Here is a 21,522-nt window from a genome sequence, read left to right on the forward strand (position 1 = left end):
CATATACACACTACAAGCTATTAAATGCCCAGTTCTATACTGCCTACATACACCCTGATATACAGTGTATATACTGCATACACACTACTAGATGTAATTACTGTGTTTTTCAGACCATAAGACGCACCCTGGTTTTAGAGGAGGAAAATAAAATTTTAAGAAAAAAATGTGGTCATGACACTGTTATGGGGCGAGGATCTGCTGCTGACACTGTTATGGGGGTAATGTCCCGAAATTCTCTACAAAGGTACCCCATCCTAGTAATGATCCTCCTGCCTTGTATATGATCCCCATCCTTGTATATATGTCCCCAATCCTGGTATATGGCCCGCATCCTGTGGTACACATAAAAACCATTAACATTTATACTCTTCTTTCCTCACTCCAGCAGCATCGCTCGTCTTCCTGTCTGTGTCAGTAGCAGCGCCGCTGACCTGTGTGGAGTCGTGCGCACAGGGATGAAGTCATCGCTGTGTACACCGCTCTCCACACACATCAGTGAGCCGGCAGACAGGAGGTCCTCACGATGCTGCAGGGAACGGTGGCCGGTGAGTATACTTATTCCCTGCCCTCCGCGCTGATGAGGGTGCAAAAAGATACGTCTTGACGCTGGCTCACATAAAACTGGCCTAATTGTCTCAATTTTTAAATTGATTTCCTTAGCGGTAATGCTTGTCCAAATCCTGTATTCAATGTTTGCATGCCTTTGTAACTCAGAGTGAAACGGTATATTTGTTAGTGTTTCATATCCAGTATGCACCTGTTCACACATGTCTGTTAGGCAATGCTGTCAGTTATTTCATTTTTAATACTATGAAACAATCAGTGATGACGATCCCGTGGATATGGTGAGTATATGAGATGACTCTTTGTTCAAAAAAAAAAGTCCTGGATTGAAAAGATTTTTCAATGCCTGGATGGTGGTGTTCAATGCAATCTCATGGATACAGTCCAGTGTGGACCTAAGAGGCTCCTTTTTTTTGAGGGGGTTTCTCTGGTCCACCAAACCTGCACTGGTGACGACATCCCTCGATCTGCGGTATCATTTGGACTGCATCCATGACATTGCACTTTATTTTTCGTTTTCAGTTTAGGACAGACAATTAATGCATGCAGCAGCAGCAGGATGTCCCAGCTCCTATAATGCTGGCAGAAATTCAGATGAAGAGGAATGTTCTAATCAAGAAGTAGATTCCATGATAAATGGGGCAGTTTCAAAAGTAGTTGGAGGGAATGCGGAACCTTGACTTTGCAAATTAAGTAAAGTGATGAATTAAAAGAGAGGGGAAGGTGGAGAAGCTAAGGGGGCTTTACACGCTACGATATCGTTAATGTATTCTCGTCGGGGTCACGGTGTTTGTGACGCACATCCGGCGACGTTAACTACATTGTAGCGTGTGACACGTATGAGCGACCTTAGTCGATCGCAAAAGTGGTCAAAATCGTTTGCCACGGAGAGGTCGTCCTGAATCAAAATATCGTTAATTGCTTATTAGTGATGTTGTTTGTCGTTCCTGCGGCAGCACACATTGCTGTGTGTGACACCACAGGAGCGAGGAACATCTCCTTTCCGGTGTCCACTGGCAATGTGGAAGGAAGGAGGTGGGTGGGATGTTACGTCCCGCTCATCTCCGCCCCTCTGCTTCTATTGGACGGCTGCCGTGTGACGCTGCACGAACCGCCCCCTTAGAAAAGAGGCGCTTCGCCGGCCTGAGCGACGTCGCAGAGCAGGTAAGTCTGTGTGACGGGTGTAAGTGAGGTGGTGCGGGGCACGGTCAGCGACTTGCCCTTGTCGCACAACCGACGAGGGCGGGTACACACGCTAGTGATATCGATACCGATATTGCAGCGTGTAAAGTACCCTTAAGTGGATACATGTAGTCAATATACATAATAACGTCCGGGCGGAGAGTAGATAGAATTTATTATGTGTCACAGCAACACTGGAGGCAGAAGAAACGCAACACAGAACTCACTTGTTTCCACTGATCTTTGACTTTAAGGATCAGTCGTTGGATTCTAGAAGTCTCAGATTTAGTCTATAAGATGCTGAAAGTATCAAGAACGCAACAAGTCTCGCTACCTCCGCAGTCCATGGTTCCATGTACTGTTTCCCGCCAACATACCTGGCAGTTCCTGCCGACCTTCGGAACGTGTCCTCCTCCTCATCGCCTTTCATGCTTTTCTTCAGATGCTGTGACATTAATTCTTCTCATCTCGGATACATTCATTACAGTAGCAGCGAGTGTCTAATTGACTTAACTTTCCACATCTGAGAGCGACAGTCAGAAATCGCCATCGTGCAACCTCCAGACTTTCCATTGGCACTGTTGATCATCTTGTGGGGACGTTTTAGGTTTCGTCTCCAGTTGATGGTGAAGGTTCTTGCCAGGTTCTTCTGCTTCGTCTTCGTAAATATTGAATGGCGGAGACGGCACCGATATTCGCCAGTAGAGCTAGAGATTCAAAATGGAAAGTTAGGAGTTTACTGTAAACAAGTGATCATTTAAGGGGATGTCTCATGAAGATAAGGGGTCCGCTATCCATAGGTAAGGTGACAATGAGCTGTGCATATGCCCAACTGCCACTTTCTATGGGACTGTCAACCATTGCGCTTGGCTTTTTCCAGCAACCCCATAGACAATGAATGACGCAACGGTTGGGTATGTGCACTCGGTTCTAAAGGGGATAAAATTGTCCTGTTCTGCCAATCTGTGAGGGTCCCCGTATTCAGACCCCCAACTATCTATAAGATATTGAAACGTTTTCTTGACTGTAGAACCCCTTTAACACTAGAAGTCCCAGAGAGGGGTCATTTAACATTTCTACCTCTGGAACCCAGAGAGCTCAAAATTTCTGTGACTTCTAGTGTTAAGCTCCATAAAAAAATCTGTATGCAGAAATTGTCTAAGCTCCCCCTAGTGGTGGCAGCAGGCAGACCGTATATTATCATTTAAAAGAAGTTACTCCGCTCCCATCCATCATAATCATTGTAACAAAATTAATAATGGTTGCTATTTATATACTGTTTAAAAAAGCAAATAAGTTTTGATTTATAACATATACATAATACAATTGTGTTCTGCAGTATGACCATAAGCTGAGAGCATGCATGGTCACTAAAAAGTACTTTGCTCTTCAGAGAAGGAGCAAAGCCTCTGCAGAAGTATGACAGTATTGCTAAGTAGACCTGTCCTGCAGGGCAAGTAAGACTGGATTATGATCTCTAAGAAAAATAAAAATCAGTCTCCTTCCCCCTCTGGCAGCTGATATCCTAATACCAAAAAAGAGACAGTTGCACTCTGTAGTGCTAAGATTTTTAAACAATGTATATAGAAATATAAATATGTATTACTGCAATGAAAAACATTGAGGATTTAGCGCACAAAAATGGCCAGTTTTATGTAAGCCCAACAGCCAACGCTACGGCAATGTCTTGTTGAGTCCCTATCAAACTAATTCCTCTTTGGGTTAAAAAAAACTACAATTTATGGGAGGACCGGAACCTGCTAAGGAAGAATTAAAATCGCTTAAGGCTGAAGAGCAGGAGTGCTCAATCAGGAGGCATGACCCTGTAATCTAAGAAAAAGATTGATGGCCCATCCTACCTTTCTAATGTGAACAGGTCCAAACTGAACATGAAACATAGTAACAAAAAGGAGACAGTTGCACTCTGTAGTGCTAAGATTTGTAAACCATGAATATAGCAATATAGACATGCATTACTGATATGAAAAACAGGTAAAAATTGAGATACTTAGCACACAAAAATGGCCAGTTTTATGTGAGCCCAACAGCCAATGGCAAGGCAACCTCTTATTGTTGAGTCCCTATCAAACTAATGCCTCTCTTTGGGTTTATGTTTTTCATAGCAGTAATGCATGTCTATATTCCCATATTCATTGTTCCATATATCGTAGCACTACAGAGTGCAACTGTCTCCTTTTTGTTACTGGTTCATGTTCAGTTTGCCCCCGTTCACACTAGACTGTTAGGAAGTGCCATCAGTCTTTTTCTTAGATTACAGGGTTATGCCTTCTGATTCAGCACTCCTGTTCTTCTGCCTTAGGCTATTTTAATTCTTCCTTAACCCATAAATTGTAGTTCTTTTTTAACCCAAAGAGAGGCATTAGTTTGATAGGGACCAAACAATAAGTGGTCGCCTTGCTGTTGGCTGTTGGGCTCACATAAAACTGGCCATATTTGTGCTCTAAGTACTCAATGTTTTTAATTGCAGTAATGCATATTTACATTCCTATATTCATTGTTCACAAATCTTAGCACTACAGAGTGCAACTGTCTCTTTTTTGTTATTAGAATTATATCAGATGCCAGAGGGGGAAGGAGACTGATTTTCTCCAAAATCTGCCCCAAGCTGCACCCAGAGAGGTTCTGCTAGAAAAACTGTAACTTTAAAAAAAGAATTAAAAGCTTATCCTGACTTGGTATGAAAATGATTCATAGGATTGCCATTTTAGTTCTATGTCTTTGCAAAATGTTTGGGGCTTTGGAAAAGGAAATTGACACCCCCCCCCACAATACAGAGTCCAAAATCTAATATAAATAGTCATTTTCCTTCTGTATTATGTTCCTGTGATGTTAGTGCTGTAGTTGTAAATGAATAAAGGTGATAATAATTGTTAATTCTCGATGTCAGCCAAAGCAGAGCATTTATCATAAATTTGGAGGTCAATATCGGCCATCGGTCAATGCTGATGGTTTTCAGGAAAACCCTTTTTGTGAACAGATGTAAAGTGTGTCACACCGATACATTAATTTTCTGATCTTATGCAGGAATATTGGACACACACCTGTTTTCCATCCATCTGAAGATTGCAAGTCTGAAGATTTCACAGCCCAAGATGCAAAGGCAAGGAATACCAAGCATGCATCGCTCCTGCTGGGGGACAAATATGGGGCAATAGAGCCTGCAAACACATTAAAGCAAAGCATTATCACACCCTGCAGTGGTTTTCATCACAGCTTTGTTAATGTTTCAGTCTGAGGTCGATCTGTTACCTGATGACGATTTTTTGGAGGCACCATGATGGTCTTGAGGAAGAAGACTCCCACGTGGGCCTCTCCGGGGATGTACTCTCCTCACCGAGAATCCTTTTAGTCCTTGAGGAATGAAGGACTGAAACATGTCTGCGGCACTTTGTACTTTGGAAGATGGTATACCGACCAAAATGCCCTCCTTGTAATGATCCTGAGGCCCATCGGCAAAGAAAAACTCACAGGCCTCGGGCCAAGTAGCAGCAACTGAGGAGCCAGAGACCAAAGCCAAATCTGTACTCGATGCTTCACCGGTGGTGCCACCTTTGGTTTCTGCTCTATTTTCTCCCTCCGCCTCAAGAAAGAAATATTCATACATCTCGGGAGTGTACACGATTCCTTCTTGACTTGCCATGTTTGGCTCTGTCTCAAGAAAAACGGTGTCTGAAACATCACCAAAGAAAAAGTCATACATTTCTGGTAGAGTCAGGACAGTCTTCCTACAGTAGGGTGAGGATGGGCGCGTTAGTGGCCTCTGATTCCTCCAAGCATTTATGGAAGCATTGACTGGTACTAGGCTGTGAGTAGGGATTGCATGGTCAATGACCGGGAATTGTATACTTGATGTAGCCTTCACTTCAATGTCGAGGCTATCTGGGTGGGAGATGAAGGATGGTAACTCTTCGATATTTGACGATGGGATATTTTGCTCCACGGCTGAGGAATTTACATCGGCTTCAGAAGAAACATTACAACTAATATCTGAGGTGTCTTTTTCCATGGTATAGTAAACAAGTCCATTATGCTTGGAGGAAGGAGGTTCCTCAAGAATTCTTGGTGGACCATCAAACACCTCATGTTCTATATTGGAACAGTTATCTCTGCTGAGGCTTCCAAACAAAGTAGCCTCATGTCCCGAATGCCACATTTTACTACTTCTATTTGCACCAGGAATGTTCTCTTCTTCTTGGTCGCCCTTTATCGAGGAGCAAGTCTCAGTCTTATGTGCGCAATAAGGCGAGTCATTGGGATAATTTACGTTGGCGCTGGGTCTTGGCTTTGCGTCAGGGTGTGTGGACACCTCTGGTCCAGTGTCAACGTGTCCTAATTCCACCAGTGTGGTTTCACTCAAAAGTTGATGGGGGTGTACATCATATTGGACATTTCTGTCAATGTTCAGAGTCCTCATATATTCAACCAAACCTTCCCCTACTAAATTCATTCTTGAGTGTTCCTTCAGTGGGTTGGGTAGGTCATCGTGGTCTAATGGCTTTGGAAGTGGAATGTTTATCCTCTGCTCCGACTCCTTCTTTTGCAACATATACTCCTTTTGGCAAAGAAATCTGCTGACCAATCCGAACTCTTCTTCATCCTCGCTGCCTGATAGAACGTCTTCATTTAGGCTTAGCCACCTGTTGCCCGTTTGCACAGACTGAGACACAACCGGCTGGGAGGTCTGTAGAGCGGGTTGTTCTTCTCGTGGTGGTGGACATAAACTGATGCGGACGAACTTGGCCTTGTTGGCGGCATCTTCTTGTTCGGTGTCACTCAACCAGAGTTCTTCCGTGGCCAGGGACACCGGCATTAAGCCACATTCCTCAGCCGTCGAGTAAAATTCCTCCCAGTCGCGGTCATTAATCTGAATGCTATATTCAAAGTTATCCATAGCTGTAAATGGGGAAAATGCACAGCAAAAAAAAGTTAGCAAAAAGTTTTGGTTATAACTTCAATCAAACAACTTAAAAGGCAACTGTCACATTGAACATGGTGTCCGATCTATCGAAATCCGATAATGATTTTATGAGAAGTATAAAAAAAATTCCAAAGTAAATTAGTTTTGCTACTAATCAATTTGCTCTTCTTGTATTTTATCCATTTAAATTCCAGCTCTTTCTAAGCTTAGGAGTCAAGAGGGCGTTCTTAAGTGCTGACCGGCAGCATGCTGTGCACAGGGATAGCTGTCAATCAGTGATTAGGACCGCCCACTGGACTCCTAAGTGGAGACCGGCAGCATTATGTGTATTACTGTGCACGGAGATAACTGTCAATCAGTGATTAGGACCGCCCACTGGACTCCTAATTGGAGATTGACAGCATTATATGTATGTGTGCACACAGCTGTCACTCAGTAATTTGGACCGCCCACTGGACTTCTAAGTGGTGACCGGCAGAATTATGTGTATTAGTGTGCACAGAGATACCTGTCACTCAATGATTACGACCGCCCACTGGACTCCTAGGTGGAGACCGGCAGCATTATGTGTATTAGTGTGCACAGAGATACCTGTCAAACAGTGATTAGGACTGCCTACTGGACTCCTAAGTGGAGACCGATAGCATTATATGTACAGTTAGGTCCAGAAATATTTGGACAGTGACACAATTTTCGCGAGTTGGGCTCTGCATGCCACCACATTGGATTTGAAATGAAACCTCTACAACAGAATTCAAGTGCAGATTGTAACGTTTAATTTGAAGGTTTGAACAAAAATATCTGATAGAAATTGTAGGAATTGTACACATTTCTTTACAAACACTCCACATTTTAGGAGGTCAAAAGTAATTGGACAAATAAACCAAACCCAAAAAAAAAAAATTTATTTTCAATATTTTGTTGCGAATCCTTTGGAGGCAATCACTGCCTTAAGTCTGGAACCCATGGACATCACCAAACGCTGGGTTTCCTCCTTCTTAATGCTTTGCCAGGCCTTTACAGCCGCAGCCTTCAGGTCTTGCTTGTTTGTGGGTCTTTCCGTCTTAAGTCTGGATTTGAGCAAGTGAAATGCATGCTCAATTGGGTTAAGATCTGGTGATTGACTTGGCCATTGCAGAATGTTCCACTTTTTTGCACTCATGAACTCCTGGGTAGCTTTGGCTGTATGCTTGGGGTCATTGTCCATCTGTACTATGAAGCGCCGTCCGATCAACTTTGCGGCATTTGGCTGAATCTGGGCTGAAAGTATATCCCGGTACACTTCAGAATTCATCCGGCTACTCTTGTCTGCTGTTATGTCATCAATAAACACAAGTGACCCAGTGCCATTGAAAGCCATGCATGCCCATGCCATCACGTTGCCTCCACCATGTTTTACAGAGGATGTGGTGTGCCTTGGATCATGTGCCGTTCCCTTTCTTCTCCAAACTTTTTTCTTCCCATCATTCTGGTACAGGTTGATCTTTGTCTCATCTGTCCATAGAATACTTTTCCAGAACTGAGCTGGCTTCATGAGGTGTTTTTCAGCAAATTTAACTCTGGCCTGTCTATTTTTGGAATTGATGAATGGTTTGCATCTAGATGTGAACCCTTTGTATTTACTTTCATGGAGTCTTCTCTTTACTGTTGACTTAGAGACAGATACACCTACTTCACTGAGAGTGTTCTGGACTTCAGTTGATGTTGTGAACGGGTTCTTCTTCACCAAAGAAAGTATGCGGCGATCATCCACCACTGTTGTCATCCGTGGACGCCCAGGCCTTTTTGAGTTCCCAAGCTCACCAGTCAATTCCTTTTTTCTCAGAATGTACCCGACTGTTGATTTTGCTACTCCAAGCATGTCTGCTATCTCTCTGATGGATTTTTTCTTTTTTTTCAGCCTCAGGATGTTCTGCTTCACCTCAATTGAGAGTTCCTTAGACCGCATGTTGTCTGGTCACAGCAACAGCTTCCAAATGCAAAACCACACACCTCTAATCAACCCCAGACCTTTTAGCTACTTCATTGATTACAGGTTAACGAGGGAGACGCCTTCAGAGTTAATTGCAGCCCTTAGAGTCCCTTGTCCAATTACTATTGGTCCCTTGAAAAAGAGGAGGCTATTCATTACAGAGCTGTGATTCCTAAACCCTTTCTCCGATTTGGATGTGAAAACTCTCATATTGCAGCTGGGAGTGTGCACTTTCAGCCCATATTATATATATAATTGTATTTCTGAACATGTTTTTGTAAACAGCTAAAATAACAAAACTTGTGTCACTGTCCAAATATTTCTGGACCTAACTGTATGTGTGCACACAGCTGTCAATCAGTGATTAGGACTGCCCACTGGATTGCTAAGTGGTGACTGGCAGCATTCTGTGTACAAGTGTGAACAGAGATACCTGTCACTCAATGATTAGGACCGCCCACTGGACTCTTAGGTGGAGACCGGCAGCATTATTTGTATTAGTGTGCACACTGATAGCTGTCTTACAGTGATTAGGACCGCCTACTGGACTCCTAAGTGGTGACTGGCAGCATTATGTATTAGTGTGCACATAGCTTTCACTCAGTGATTAGGACCGCCCACTGGACTCCTAAACCTAGGAAGAGCAGAAATTATAATGAAAAAAATGTTTTCATTTCTTCTCACAGAGCTATATATTCTTCTTTTCAGCTCCTGTTCCTCTATTTCATGCCTCCCACATAAAGGACTATATGTCTAATATGACAAATTCCCTTTAACATAACACAAACCATTATAATGGAAGAACAACAATTTGGAGACTCCGGGAGCAAGAGATGAGGCTCAGATTCTATCATGGAGCTGCAGTCCCCAGCAACGGTCATTACTCAGTGTACGGAGCTAATTGGTGAGGTGCTGGGTTTTGGAGCCCCACCAATCTGATATTGATGAGCTATCCTAGAAATACAATGGCATGCAAACGTTTGGACACCTGTGGTCAAAATTACTGTTATTGTAAACAGTTAAGCAAGTTGAAGATGAAATGATCTCTAAATAGCACAAAGTTAAAGATGACACATTTCCTTTGTTTTTTTAGACAAAAAAAATATAATTTCATCTTTTACATTTTAAAATAAACAAAAAAAAAAAAATGAGTCAATGCAAAAGTTTGGGCACCCTGCATGGTTAGTACCTCCTTTAGGATTTTGACTTGGGTTTAGGATGATTATCCATTTGTAGAAGCCATCCTCTTTTCTCCTCTTTTTCTCCTCTTTTCTACTTCAGCTTTTTTACAGATGAGGTTATGTTTTCATCAAAAATTTGTTGAAATTTCAATGAATCCATTCTTCCCTCTATACGTGATGCATTCTCCGTGCCTTTGGCTGCAATGCAACCCCAATACATGCTTGATCCACCCTCATGCTTAATGGTTGGCGAGATATTCTTTTCCTGGAATTCTGTGCCCTTTTTTCTCCATACATACCTTTGATCATTGTGGGCAAAGAGATCTATTTTAACCTCATCGCCGGTCCACAGGACTTGTTTCCAATATGCACCATGCGTGTTTAAATGTTCTCTTGCATACTTCTGAGGCTGAATTTTATGGTGAGGATGCAGGAGAGGTTTTCTTCTAATGAGTCTTCCATAAAGGCCATATTTGTGCTGGTGTCTCTGAACCGTAGAACAATGTACCACATCTCCAGAGTCTGCTAAATCTTCCTGATGGTCGTTTGCAGTCAAGCAGGGGTTCTGAGTTGCCTCTCTAGCAATCCTATGAGCATCTCTCTCTGACATTTTGCTTGGTCTTGTAGACCTTATCTTGACCTCCACTGTTCCTGTTAGCTGCCATGTCTTTATTACGTCTCAAACTGAGGTAAGGGTAATGTGAAAACACTTTGCTATTGTCGCGGGCGGAGGGGACGCGCTCGCCACGCTCGGCTCCGCGGCTGCTGCTGCTGCTCGGTGGCTCGAGCGGTGGGCCGGACCCGGGGACTCGAGCAGCGCTCCTCGCCCACGAGTGAAAAGGGGGTGGTTTGTTTTGGGAGATAGTTCATGACGCCACCCACGGGTCGTGGTGATAATGGGCACCACCGCTGCTGGTGACGGGGATCCTGGGAGCGATGGTAGGGAGCAGCTAGGATGTTGTCCCCTCCGTGGGTAGGGGTTGGTGATTCCGGGGCCCGGTGGTGTAACGGGGAGGCTGGATGGCTGCAGTGAAGGGTTGCAGGGGCAGCGTGGCGCGGTGCCGGATGGCACTGGTGTACTCACTCAGGCAGTCAATGACAGAGTCTCTGGTAAACCAAATGGCTGGATGGACGGGTCCCGCAGCCGGCTGCAGTGTTTGTGCTCTCTCCCCGGACAGTGTGATGGTGGTTGTCTTTCTCTGCACCTGGTTAGAATGTTCTGACTCCTGTGGTTGCCCACCGGTAGTCCGCTCCCCGGCGTATAGGTACCGAAGGAGCCCGTTTTGGCCACAGGCGCTGGCCCTTGGATCTCTAGCCTATGGTGGTGGCTGTATATCCTCACGGTGTGGAATGTTACCTTCTGTCGGGTCTTTGTTGTTTGGAAACCCCTGGGGTTCCGGTCACACTCGGATTTGACCGTTGTCGATGGCTCCAAGCCTAGTCGGGGTCTGATGGCCCTGCCTGTGTGCTTAGCTTCACTCCGCTCCCCGGTTCGGTACCGGCGGGCCACCGCCCGACCCCGGTCCTACGGTTCTGCAGAGGTCCACTAACTCCTGCAGACGGCCACCACCGTCTGCCAACCTTGCTGTCAGTGCCTGGGCTCCGACCCAGACACTTGCAGTTTCTACTCCTCACACTTTCACCTCCAAAACGAATCTGTCTCTTTTCCCGCTTCCAGGCCTGTGAACTCCACTGTGGGTGGGGCCAACCGCCTGGCTCCGCCCCACCTGGTGTGGACATCAGACCCTGGAGGGAGGCAACAAGGGTTTTTGTCTGACTATTGTAACTATCCAGGGGAGGGTGTGTGTATGATGTTATGTCTGTGACTACCTGGCTAGTCCAGGGCGTCACACTATCTTCTTATAGCCTTCTCCTGCTTTGTGGCCTCCACCATTTTCAGAGTGCTAGGCAGCTGCATAGAAGAACCCATGGCTGCTGGTTTTTGCCACAAGGTTAGAGGAGGCTGGATTTTTATAAAGCTGGGAAATTTGCATCACCTGGCTTTTCCTAACAAGGACAGTGAACAAGTTATAACCTTATCAGGCTAATTAAGATCTGAAACCTTGGTCAAAGTTATCTAAGCGCACAAATCTCCAGGGGTGTCCAAACTTTTGTATCTGCCCATTTTCCTTTTAGTAATTTTTGAAATGTTAAACATGTAAGAAAAATGTTTTGCTTAAAAAACAAAGGAAAAGTGTAATCTTCCACTTTATACCTTTTAGAGATCATTTCATCTTCAACTTGCTTAACTGGTCACAATAACAGTAATTTTGACTCTATACAATTTTAGATAGCTGTATAGCAAACAATCAGGCAACACTCAAAAAAAAAATAAATCTGAAAAACGGACCTTTATTCAGCCCATATGATGTGGCGATGTTTCGGTTGTGTACAACCTTCCTCAAGCCAAGGATTCCACCCGAAACGTCACTGCATCATACGGGCTGAATAAAGGTCCATTTGTTAGGACTTTTTGGAATACTGCCTGATTTTATTTTATATCCCTATCTACAATTGTATGTCCGTAAATAGGGCCTTGCGCCCACCACCACTAGTTTCTTTTTTTTGGTGCTTTTTTTTAATATGTAGTGAAGATATATGCATGTATGGATAGCCATAAAGATGGCCAAGTCAGGGTGATCTTAGTAATGAGACCAGTGTTATGGCTATTTAGGTCTTAGAATGGCTTTCAAAATTGACACCTATCATGTAGTCATCCTTGTGCAAGCGCTGAGAAATCGAGCATTGAAGCTGTAATGCTCGTGGGCGATGTAAGGGCAGCGAGTGGGATTAGTGGACCCCCTGGATGCCAGAGGAACGCCGGGTGTACCCTTTTATGGGAGTGGCTTAACTAAGCACCCACCGTGAGGCGGACGCCAGGTACCACTCCCAGGGCAGTGACCGGGACTGTAGCAGCTGATCCCCAGGACAGGTGACAAACTCAGGTACTGAGGCAGGCTGGAAAGGTGGGTACAGACATGAATGGTGGGCACGGCAGGGATAGGTAAGTATGGGAAGACAGACACAGGTATAGGTAACGGGCACAGGGATAACAGGATAAGTGCTCAACTGACAACTAACTAGGAGACTGACTAATTAACTAGAGGCGTTGCGCAGGCACCTCCCTTAATGGGAGGATGCCTTAAATACACAGTGCCTCAGCCGTAGGCTGAGAGGCACTTCCTGGAAATGGTGCGCTCGCCCTTACAGAGGAGGGCTGGTGTGTGCGCGCGCACTTCTTAGGTGCACTCCTGGAAACCCCTATGCGGCATGTACAGGGCCCGGGAGGGGAAGGAGACCGCAGCACACATAGATGGTCGTGGGAGTGCGGGGGAGGACGCGACCCGGCCGGGGTGGTGAGTAAGTCGGCATCTCTGCTGAGGCCACATGCAAATTTGCTTGTAAGTGCATGGGGGTGTGTCAATACACTGAGTGCTTCAACACGCCCCCAATGCACTTCCAGGTTAATTTGTGACCTCAAATCTGAATTTCTCAGCAATAACACATCAGATTCCTACAAAATGTCATTTATTTATTTTGCATTGCTTATATATTACAGATGTCATTAGTATATTTTTTATACTGTATCATTTTAGTTGTTTTATCAGGACTTCACTATTTATAGCAGTAATTTATCCTGAAAGGTTCCCTTTAATATATCTGTAATCATGTAGCTCGTCTCGCTATGTGCATCATCTCAGCGCTCACACGGCCGTAACACCTGTGTAACAAAGCCGCTTGCTCATGTGTCATTTCTCCTGCATTATGTCACGTCTCATCAATGGGCATGGGAAAGACGGCTCCTGTCTAGGCAAGTGCAAGGTCACCAGAAGGTTATTATGAAAGGAGACTAAATAGGGCCCAGCACAATTCAGATACCTAATACCGTATTGTAGGTAGTTAGAGCCTTAAGCTACAATCTATCAAATAATCTGTGATCCGAACCCTTTTCTTTTTTTTTTCTTTTTCCAGGAAGATTATTACAGCCCATTGTGGATCTGCGATCTGGACGGCTACAATTACGCTCCGGTATCTGACAGGCAGGGATAATTTCAGCCTCGTGATTGCCTTAATAGAGATTGTGCCTGTCGATCAATATGATTTTATATATATATATATATATATATATATAAAATTGTACTCGGCGTAAAAAAAAAAAAAAAAGATCGCACTCGGCCGAAAAAGCATTCCTTCCATTTGTATCAAATCCCATGATGGAAAGTTGTTGCAGAGTTCAAGTTGTTGCAAAATGACCTTGAAATGTCTCTCAAGGGTTTTCTTAAAAGATCGGTGACATTCCTACACAAGGGATATACGCTCTGTAGATTAAGGGTATAGACGCCAACATTTAATGGAAATATCACATCCTATGGTATATGATATTTACAGATTGTTGCCATCTAGATGGATTTTCTAATTATTTTCATGCCCAAACTTCCACTGTTTTGTAAAATTAAGAAATATGAACAGTTTTAGGAAAGTTAAGACATCAGTCTCGGTTCTACTCCTATATGTTCCTCCACCATGACAGACTAAAGCCTTTACTTCTCAAGTTTTCCCTCTCGTTAGGTCAATGAGCAAATCTTAAAAACAAGTTCTAATATTACAGAAGTCCGAAAATAACGCAACGGCAGCTCCTTACCTTGCGGTCGGCTGCTTGAAGGAAAGTAGCCCCCTCTGGAAGCGTCTTTACTCGCCCAGGAGGCTACGTGCAACTGGACACAGAGGGTTACCTGTCGTGACAGTCATGTCTGTGCAGGTGCTGAAAATAGGGCCCCAGCCCCTGCTAGCAAGCACGGGACCCAAACACTTGGTGAATGCGCATCTATAAATAGTGACCATGGACAGTGCTCGCACCAGCAACTTACAAGCAATGTGACGGAGCGGACGAGGGGGGGCTGCACATTTAAAGCACCACTCCAGTGTTTGTTTTTCAGCTCTGGAGTGGTGCTTTAAATTTAAGCCCCCTGCCCCCCATCTTATACTCACTTTGGCTGCTTTCACACATCCGGTTTTAGCAGAGCCGGCCAATCCGGCTCTAAAACCTATGCAACGGATGCGGCGACAAAACCGCATGCTTTGCATAAGTTTTTTACATGCGGCCCGTCCGGTTTTTGCCGCTTGCGGCATGCTACTGAGCATGCGCAGTGGAAAAAAACGCATGCGGCGGCCGGATGCGGTGTTTGCCGGCATTGCAAATCGCGCCGCATCGGCAGGATGCGGCGCAATGCGGTTTTTTTTTGCCGGACAAAAAAAGTGCCAGGCAACGCTCCATCCGGCCGCCGCATCGGCTAAATCTGCCGCATGCGGCAAAAACCGGACCGAACACAAGCTCATGTGGCACAATTCGGCACTAATGAAAGTCTATGCAAAAAAAAACCGGTTGCGGTTTTTCTGCAAAGCGCACAGGAAAAACCGGATGTGTGAAAGCAGCCTTATACTCACCCTTCAGAGTTTTCATCATTTTTTGACACCGCTTTTATCCCATGGCGCCATCTTGTGTCCGTAACTTGTGACTGTTCGGAAGCCAGAAGTTATGTCAGAAGCTCTCAATGTGTCTCTATGAAAGCCAGAATGGGGCCAGGCTCTCATAGACTTGTACTGAGTTGTGACCTCCGGTGTATCTTTATGAGAGCCAAAAGGAAGCCACAACTAGACCAGAATGGGAGGAGAATGAGGCACTCATAGAATTGCATTGAGTTGTGACCTCCGGGGTGTGTCTATGAGAGCTAGAACAGAGCCAGAACAAGGCCAGAATGAGGCTTTCATAGACTTGTATTGAGTTGTGACCTTCAGGGTGTCTCTATGAGAGCAAGAGCAAGGCCCTCATAGACTTGTATTGAGTTGTGACCTCCAGGGCGTCTCTATGGGAGCTAGAACGATGCCAGAACAGGGACAGAACAAGGCTCTCATAGACTTGTAATGAGTTGTGACCTCTGGGGTGTCTCTATGGGAGCCAGAATGAGGCAACGACAAGGCCAGAATGGGGGCATAACGAGGATCTCAGAATTGTATTAAGTTGTAACCTATGGGTTGTTTCTATGAGAGCCAGAATGAGTCCAAAACAAGGCCAGAGCAAGGCTCTCATAGACTTATATTGAGTTGTGATCTTCAGGGCATTTCTATGAGAGCGAAAATGAGGCCAGAACGGGGCTATCATTGACCTGTATTGAGTTGTGACCTCCGGGGTGTCTCTATGAGGGCTAGAACAGAGCCAGAACAAGGCCAGAATGAGGCTTTCATAGACTTGTATTGACTTGTGACCATCAGAGCATCTCTATGAGAGCCAGAATGGGGCCAGAACAAGGCTCTCATGGACTTGTAATGAGTTGTGACCTGGAATGTTTTCTTGGGAGCCAGAACGAGGAAAGAACAAGGCCAGAATGGGGGCAGAATGAGGATCTCAGAATTGTATTAAGTTGTAACCTCTGGGGTGTTTCTATGAGAGCCAGAACGAGACTAGAATGAGTCCAAAACAAGGCCAGAGCGAGGCTCTCATAGACTTATATTTAGTTGTGATCTTTGTCGCATTTCTATGAGAGCCAGAATGAGGCCAGAATGGGGCTCCCATAGACTTGTATTGAGTTATGACCTCCAGCTCCAAGAAACACTGAAGCTGCCGGAAGGTCACAAATTGCAGGAGACTGACCGGAGCGACGCTTTAGAAAGATGAAGATGCCGGAAGGTGAGTATAGGACAGGAGGTAGGGGACTTACATTTAAATGAAGGCAAAAGGAGGAAAGGATCCAGCACAAAATACCTCTGAATAAAATGTCGAAGCTTTATTGGCAAATATTAAAAAGGTTCCATCCGTGTAAACAAAAGGAGGGAGTTATCCCATGGAAACTTTACGTGTTTCGGACTTCCATATTAAAAGCAAAGAGTCCTTAATCATAAGACTTATGATTAAGGACTCTTTGCTTTTAATATGGAAGTCCGAAACGCGTAAAGTTTCCATGGGATAACTCCCTCCTTTTGTTTACACGGATGGAACCTTTTTAATATTTGCCAATAAAGCTTCGACATTTTATTCAGAGGTATTTTGTGCTGGATCCTTTCCTCCTTTTGCCTTCATATATTTACCGGATGGGACTTACCGGTGGATCCCAGGCACCCGCAGGGACTGGCAGCCCGAGGAACAGGTGAGCTGAGGATACCCTCTTCTCTGACTTACATTTAAAGCACCACTCCAGCAGTGGGGAAAAAAACCCGCTGGAGTTGTGCTTTAAAGATACACTTCAAAAGCGAAAGGATATATTGCAAAACCTATTAATCATCTTATTTAATGAGATGTCCTCCCCTGTCCCACACCAATGCTATGTCCCCCCCTGCCTCACACCAATGATATGTCCTCCCCTGTCCCACACCAATGATATGTCCCCCCCGTCCCACACCAATGATATGATCCCCCTGCCCCACACCAATGATATGTCCCCCCCGTGCCCACACCAATGATATGTCCCCCCCGCCCTACACCAATGATATGTCCCCCCCCGTCACACACCAATGCTATGTCCCCCCCTGCCCCACACCAATGATATGTCCCCCCGTCCCACACCAATGATATGTACCCCCCTGCCCCACACCAATGAGATGTCCCCCCCCTGCCCCATACCAATGAGATGTCCCCCCCTGCCCCACACCAATGATATGTCCCCCCCTGCCCCACACCAATGATATGTCCCCCCCTGCCCCACACCAATGATATGTCCCCCCCGCCCACACCAATGATATGCCCCCCACTGCACCACACCAATGATATGATCCCCCTGCCCCACACCAATGATATGTCCCCCCCGTGCCCACACCAATGATATGCCCCCCCCCTGCACCACACCAATGATATGTCCCCCCCACCCTACACCAATGATATGTCTCCCCCGCCCCACACCAATGATATGTCCCCCCCTGCCCCACACCAATGATATGTCCCCCCGTCCCACACCAATGATATGTCCCCCCATCACACACCAATGCTATGTCCCCCCTCTGCCCCACACCAATGATATGTCCCCCCCGTCCCATACCAATGATATGTCCCCCCCTGCCCCACACCAATGAGATGTCCCCCCTGCCCCATACCAATGAGATGTCTCCCCCCGTCCCACACCAATGCTATGTCCCCCCCTGCCCCCCACACACCAATGATATGTCCCCCCCGTCCCACACCAATGCTATGTCCCCCCCCTGCCCCACACCAATGCTATGTCCCCCCTGCCCCACACCAATGATATGTCCTTCCCTGAAGATGGCGACAAAGAGGGCCTTCGGGGTCATAGAGTATGCCATTGGTGGCCCTGTGATCGCACCCATGGAAAGGGATATTTGGAGCCGGGTACTGCATGCCCTGGCTATTGCTCTAATTAAATGCCACTGCCAGTGATTGACAACGGCACTTAAATAGCTAAAAAGCAGCAATCGAGGTTTGCTCCTATCACTGCTTTACTGGTAGATTCCCGCTATATATTACAGTCTGCATCTGCCGGGTGTGGCGCGGGCTCAGCTCCTGAGCCTGCCCTGTACATGTACATTGTGACTGTGATGGTGAATGAAGGGGTTAAGATAAAAATGATCAAGCATCTGTAAAAATACCATACAAATTAATAGAAAAAAAATTCTCAAATTCAGCATTAATAAAGCAAAACTATTCTCCAATGTTGCATAAATAAAAATTGTGAAAAATGTCCATATTAAACCAAAGGGGGCAATTTGTGCTCCATACTGGGGAATTGAGAGCTTTATTGTCATGTCAATGTGCTGGATATCATGGGAAGATGGAGGAAAACGGCACATGCACTATTCTTAAACATATTACCTCTATTGTGCCGATCCATTAACAATAGACAAGTGGCTAAAATTCACAAGAGGTAATGCTGACTCGCCAAGTGGTGGCGCTAAACGCCTATGTACAGGCTGCGTGTTTATTGATCGGCAGTAGTTCACACAGGCAGAATGCGATCAATCGTTCACTGCACATTGGCTGCCATTGTTCTTGGCAGCACCAGGGCTGTTTGCACAGGACGATGCGCTGCTGAGAAGGACAATATTTTGTGCAAAACACGATAATATTTTGTGCAAAATAAAAGATCATTTCACCTGACTAAGGGCGCTTTCACACTTGCGTTCAACGCATTCCGTCACTATGGAGAATAGCGCAGTCCGTTAACGCACTGCGCTATTCTCCCATAGACTTGTATGGACAATGCACTGTAACGCAAGTGTCAGCGTTGCATCCGTTGGACAATGCAGCGCCATTATTTTGACGCTGCGTCGGGCGGAAGGAACGCAGCATGTAACTTTTTTGAGCAGCGGAAACCTTTATTTTTCACTGCGCATGCTCTTTTTTTTTTTTTTTTAAATCACAGAAACGTTATTTTGTTTCTCGGTGGCCGAACGCTCAGCTGAGCGCCCGCCCGCCGGCATGTGAGAGCGCTCAGCTGATCGCCCCCGGCCACCGGCATGTGAGAGCTCTCAGCTGAGCGCCCGCCCGCCGGCATGTGAGAGTGCTCAGCTGATCGCCCCCGGCCACCGGCATGTGAGAGCGCTCAGCTGATCGCCCGCCCGCCGGTATGTGAGAGCGCTCAGCTGATCGCCCGCCCGCCGGCATGTGAGAGCGCTCAGCTGATTGCCCGCCCGCCGGCATGTGAGAGCGCTCAGCTGAGCGCCCAGCCGCCGGCTATTGAGAGTGCTCAGCTGATCGTTCACAATAGTCTGCTGCTGGTAAAACTGTAAAGAAGAAAAAAAAAACCCCGCTTTCCGTAGTTTTGTACGATCCGTAGCATCCGTTGCATCCCTCACACAATGCAATGCTACGGAAGCCGTCCAACGCAAGTGTGAAAGTAGCCAAACATTTTGCTCATCCGTTGGGTGATCGGCAGCAAATTTAGACTGCAAAATTATGTGTGAATGGACCTTTATTGGTGTCTTATCAATAATATCAAAAAGCTACTACACCAGTGTGTGGTCCTCTGCTGCCACCTGCTGTCAAAAATAGAGAATACAAAACTTCAGCTCAACGCTGTGTCAGTCTGATTAAGATGCATTTCTCAAATTTAGGCCATGTTCACATATTCAGTATTTGGTCAGTATTTTGCGTTAGTATATTTAAAGTTTTTTTTTTGCATGAACAAAGTTGATTTTAATCAATAGATCTTGGAATAATAATAATAATCATAATAATAATAATAATAATAATAATTTCCACTATTGGATGTGTTTAAAAAAACCCAAAACATTCCTGTGCAGAGATATTCTTATATAGGTATCTCTGCTGTGTACTGTGTAATGACCGTGTCTGACTGTACAGGGACATGGTCTGATGATACCACATCTCCTGGGCAGGGAAGGACACAAAAGAGAGTAGACAGACAGCATAGCACAGGATCACAACTGATTCTTTCTCTGAGGTAAAACATTTCTCTGCCCATTTTTAAAGAATGCTTTACCTCTAAGAAAGAATAATTTGTGATCCCATGCTGTAATGTCTGTATACTTTATTGTGTCCCCCCCTACCCAGTAGATGTGAAATGATCAGACCATGTCCCAGCACAGTCAGACACGGCCATTACACAGTACACAGCAGGGCCACATATATAAGATTATATCAGCACAGGAAAACAATTTTTAATCACATCCAATTGTGGAAATTATTATTATTCTAATATTTATTGATTAAAATCAACCTTGCGCTTGGGAAAAATCTCTTTAAGACAAAACCAGGAGTGGTATAATCAGAGGAAAAGTATAATAGAAACACGAGCTCCATGTCTGTATTTGTTTTTACCCACTCCTGGTTTTGGCTACAAATACTGAGGTAAAATACTGACCAAATACTGAGCTAAAATACTGATTAAATACTGATGTAAAATAGTGATCAAATACTGAGGTAAAATACTGATCAAATACTGAGGTAAAATACTGAGGTAAAATAGTGATCAAATACTTATGTAAAGTGACTAAATACTGAGATAAAATAGTGATCATATACTGGGGTAAAATACTGATCAAATACTGAGGTAAAATAGTGACCAAATACTCAGATAAAATACCGACCAAATACTGATGTAAAATAGTGATCAAATACTGAGGTAAAATACTGACCAACTACTAAGGTAAAATACTGACCAACTACTGATGTAAAATACTGACCAAATACTGAGGTAAAATACTGACCAACTACTGAGGTAAAATACTGACTAACTACTGATGTAAAATACTGACCAAATACTGAGGTAAAATACCGACCCAACTACTGAGGTAAAATACTGACCAAATACTGAGGTAAAATACCGACCCAACTACTGAGGTAAAATACTGACCAAATACTGAGGTAAAATACCGACCCAACTACTGAGGTAAAATACTGACCAAATACTGAGGTAAAATACCGACCCAACTACTGAGGTAAAATGCTGACCAAATACTGAACGTGTGATTTTGGCCTACGAGTTTAATAATGTGGTCCTGGTTTTTAGCCACCACACGTCACATAAGAATGATAATGGCTGCTACCGTCCTCCAGTGACTGCTTTACCCACCTGGGATTATACAGTCATAGTATTTAGAAAAGTTCTATGAACCTCCTGGGCCACAATGCAAAATCCTTGAAGAACCCTTGGCCATGATGACACATCATTATTTATAGCCCTGGACTCATTTGTTACAGAGAGACCTTTTAGCTC

At 44.9% G+C, this 21,522-nt stretch overlaps 1 protein-coding gene across 3 annotated transcripts; it reads right to left on the reverse strand.

Annotated features, from left to right (window-relative positions):
- Nucleotides 1-1,907: 1,907 nt before the first annotated feature.
- Nucleotides 1,908-14,695, reverse strand: PERM1 (PPARGC1 and ESRR induced regulator, muscle 1). 3 transcript variants are annotated; one of them, XM_075329438.1, is made up of 4 exons: nucleotides 14,484-14,692; nucleotides 5,020-5,418; nucleotides 4,812-4,928; nucleotides 1,908-2,456 (listed from the first exon to the last, which is right to left on the reverse strand). In XM_075329438.1, exons 2-4 carry the CDS (start codon nucleotides 5,408-5,410, stop codon nucleotides 2,353-2,355), a joined length of 612 nt encoding a protein of 203 aa, XP_075185553.1. In that variant the 5' UTR covers nucleotides 5,411-5,418; nucleotides 14,484-14,692; the 3' UTR covers nucleotides 1,908-2,352. The 3 variants fall into 3 exon arrangements, with proteins under 3 accessions (XP_075185553.1, XP_075185552.1, XP_075185554.1); XM_075329437.1 differs by having other exon boundaries at nucleotides 5,020-5,439; XM_075329439.1 differs by lacking the exon at nucleotides 4,812-4,928 and having other exon boundaries at nucleotides 5,020-5,439; nucleotides 14,484-14,695.
- Between the last annotated feature and the right edge of the window lie 6,827 nt (nucleotides 14,696-21,522).

The sequence above is a fragment of the Anomaloglossus baeobatrachus genome, chromosome 11 (genome assembly GCF_048569485.1).
Source record: "Anomaloglossus baeobatrachus isolate aAnoBae1 chromosome 11, aAnoBae1.hap1, whole genome shotgun sequence".
Taxonomy (NCBI): Eukaryota; Metazoa; Chordata; class Amphibia; order Anura; family Aromobatidae; genus Anomaloglossus; species Anomaloglossus baeobatrachus.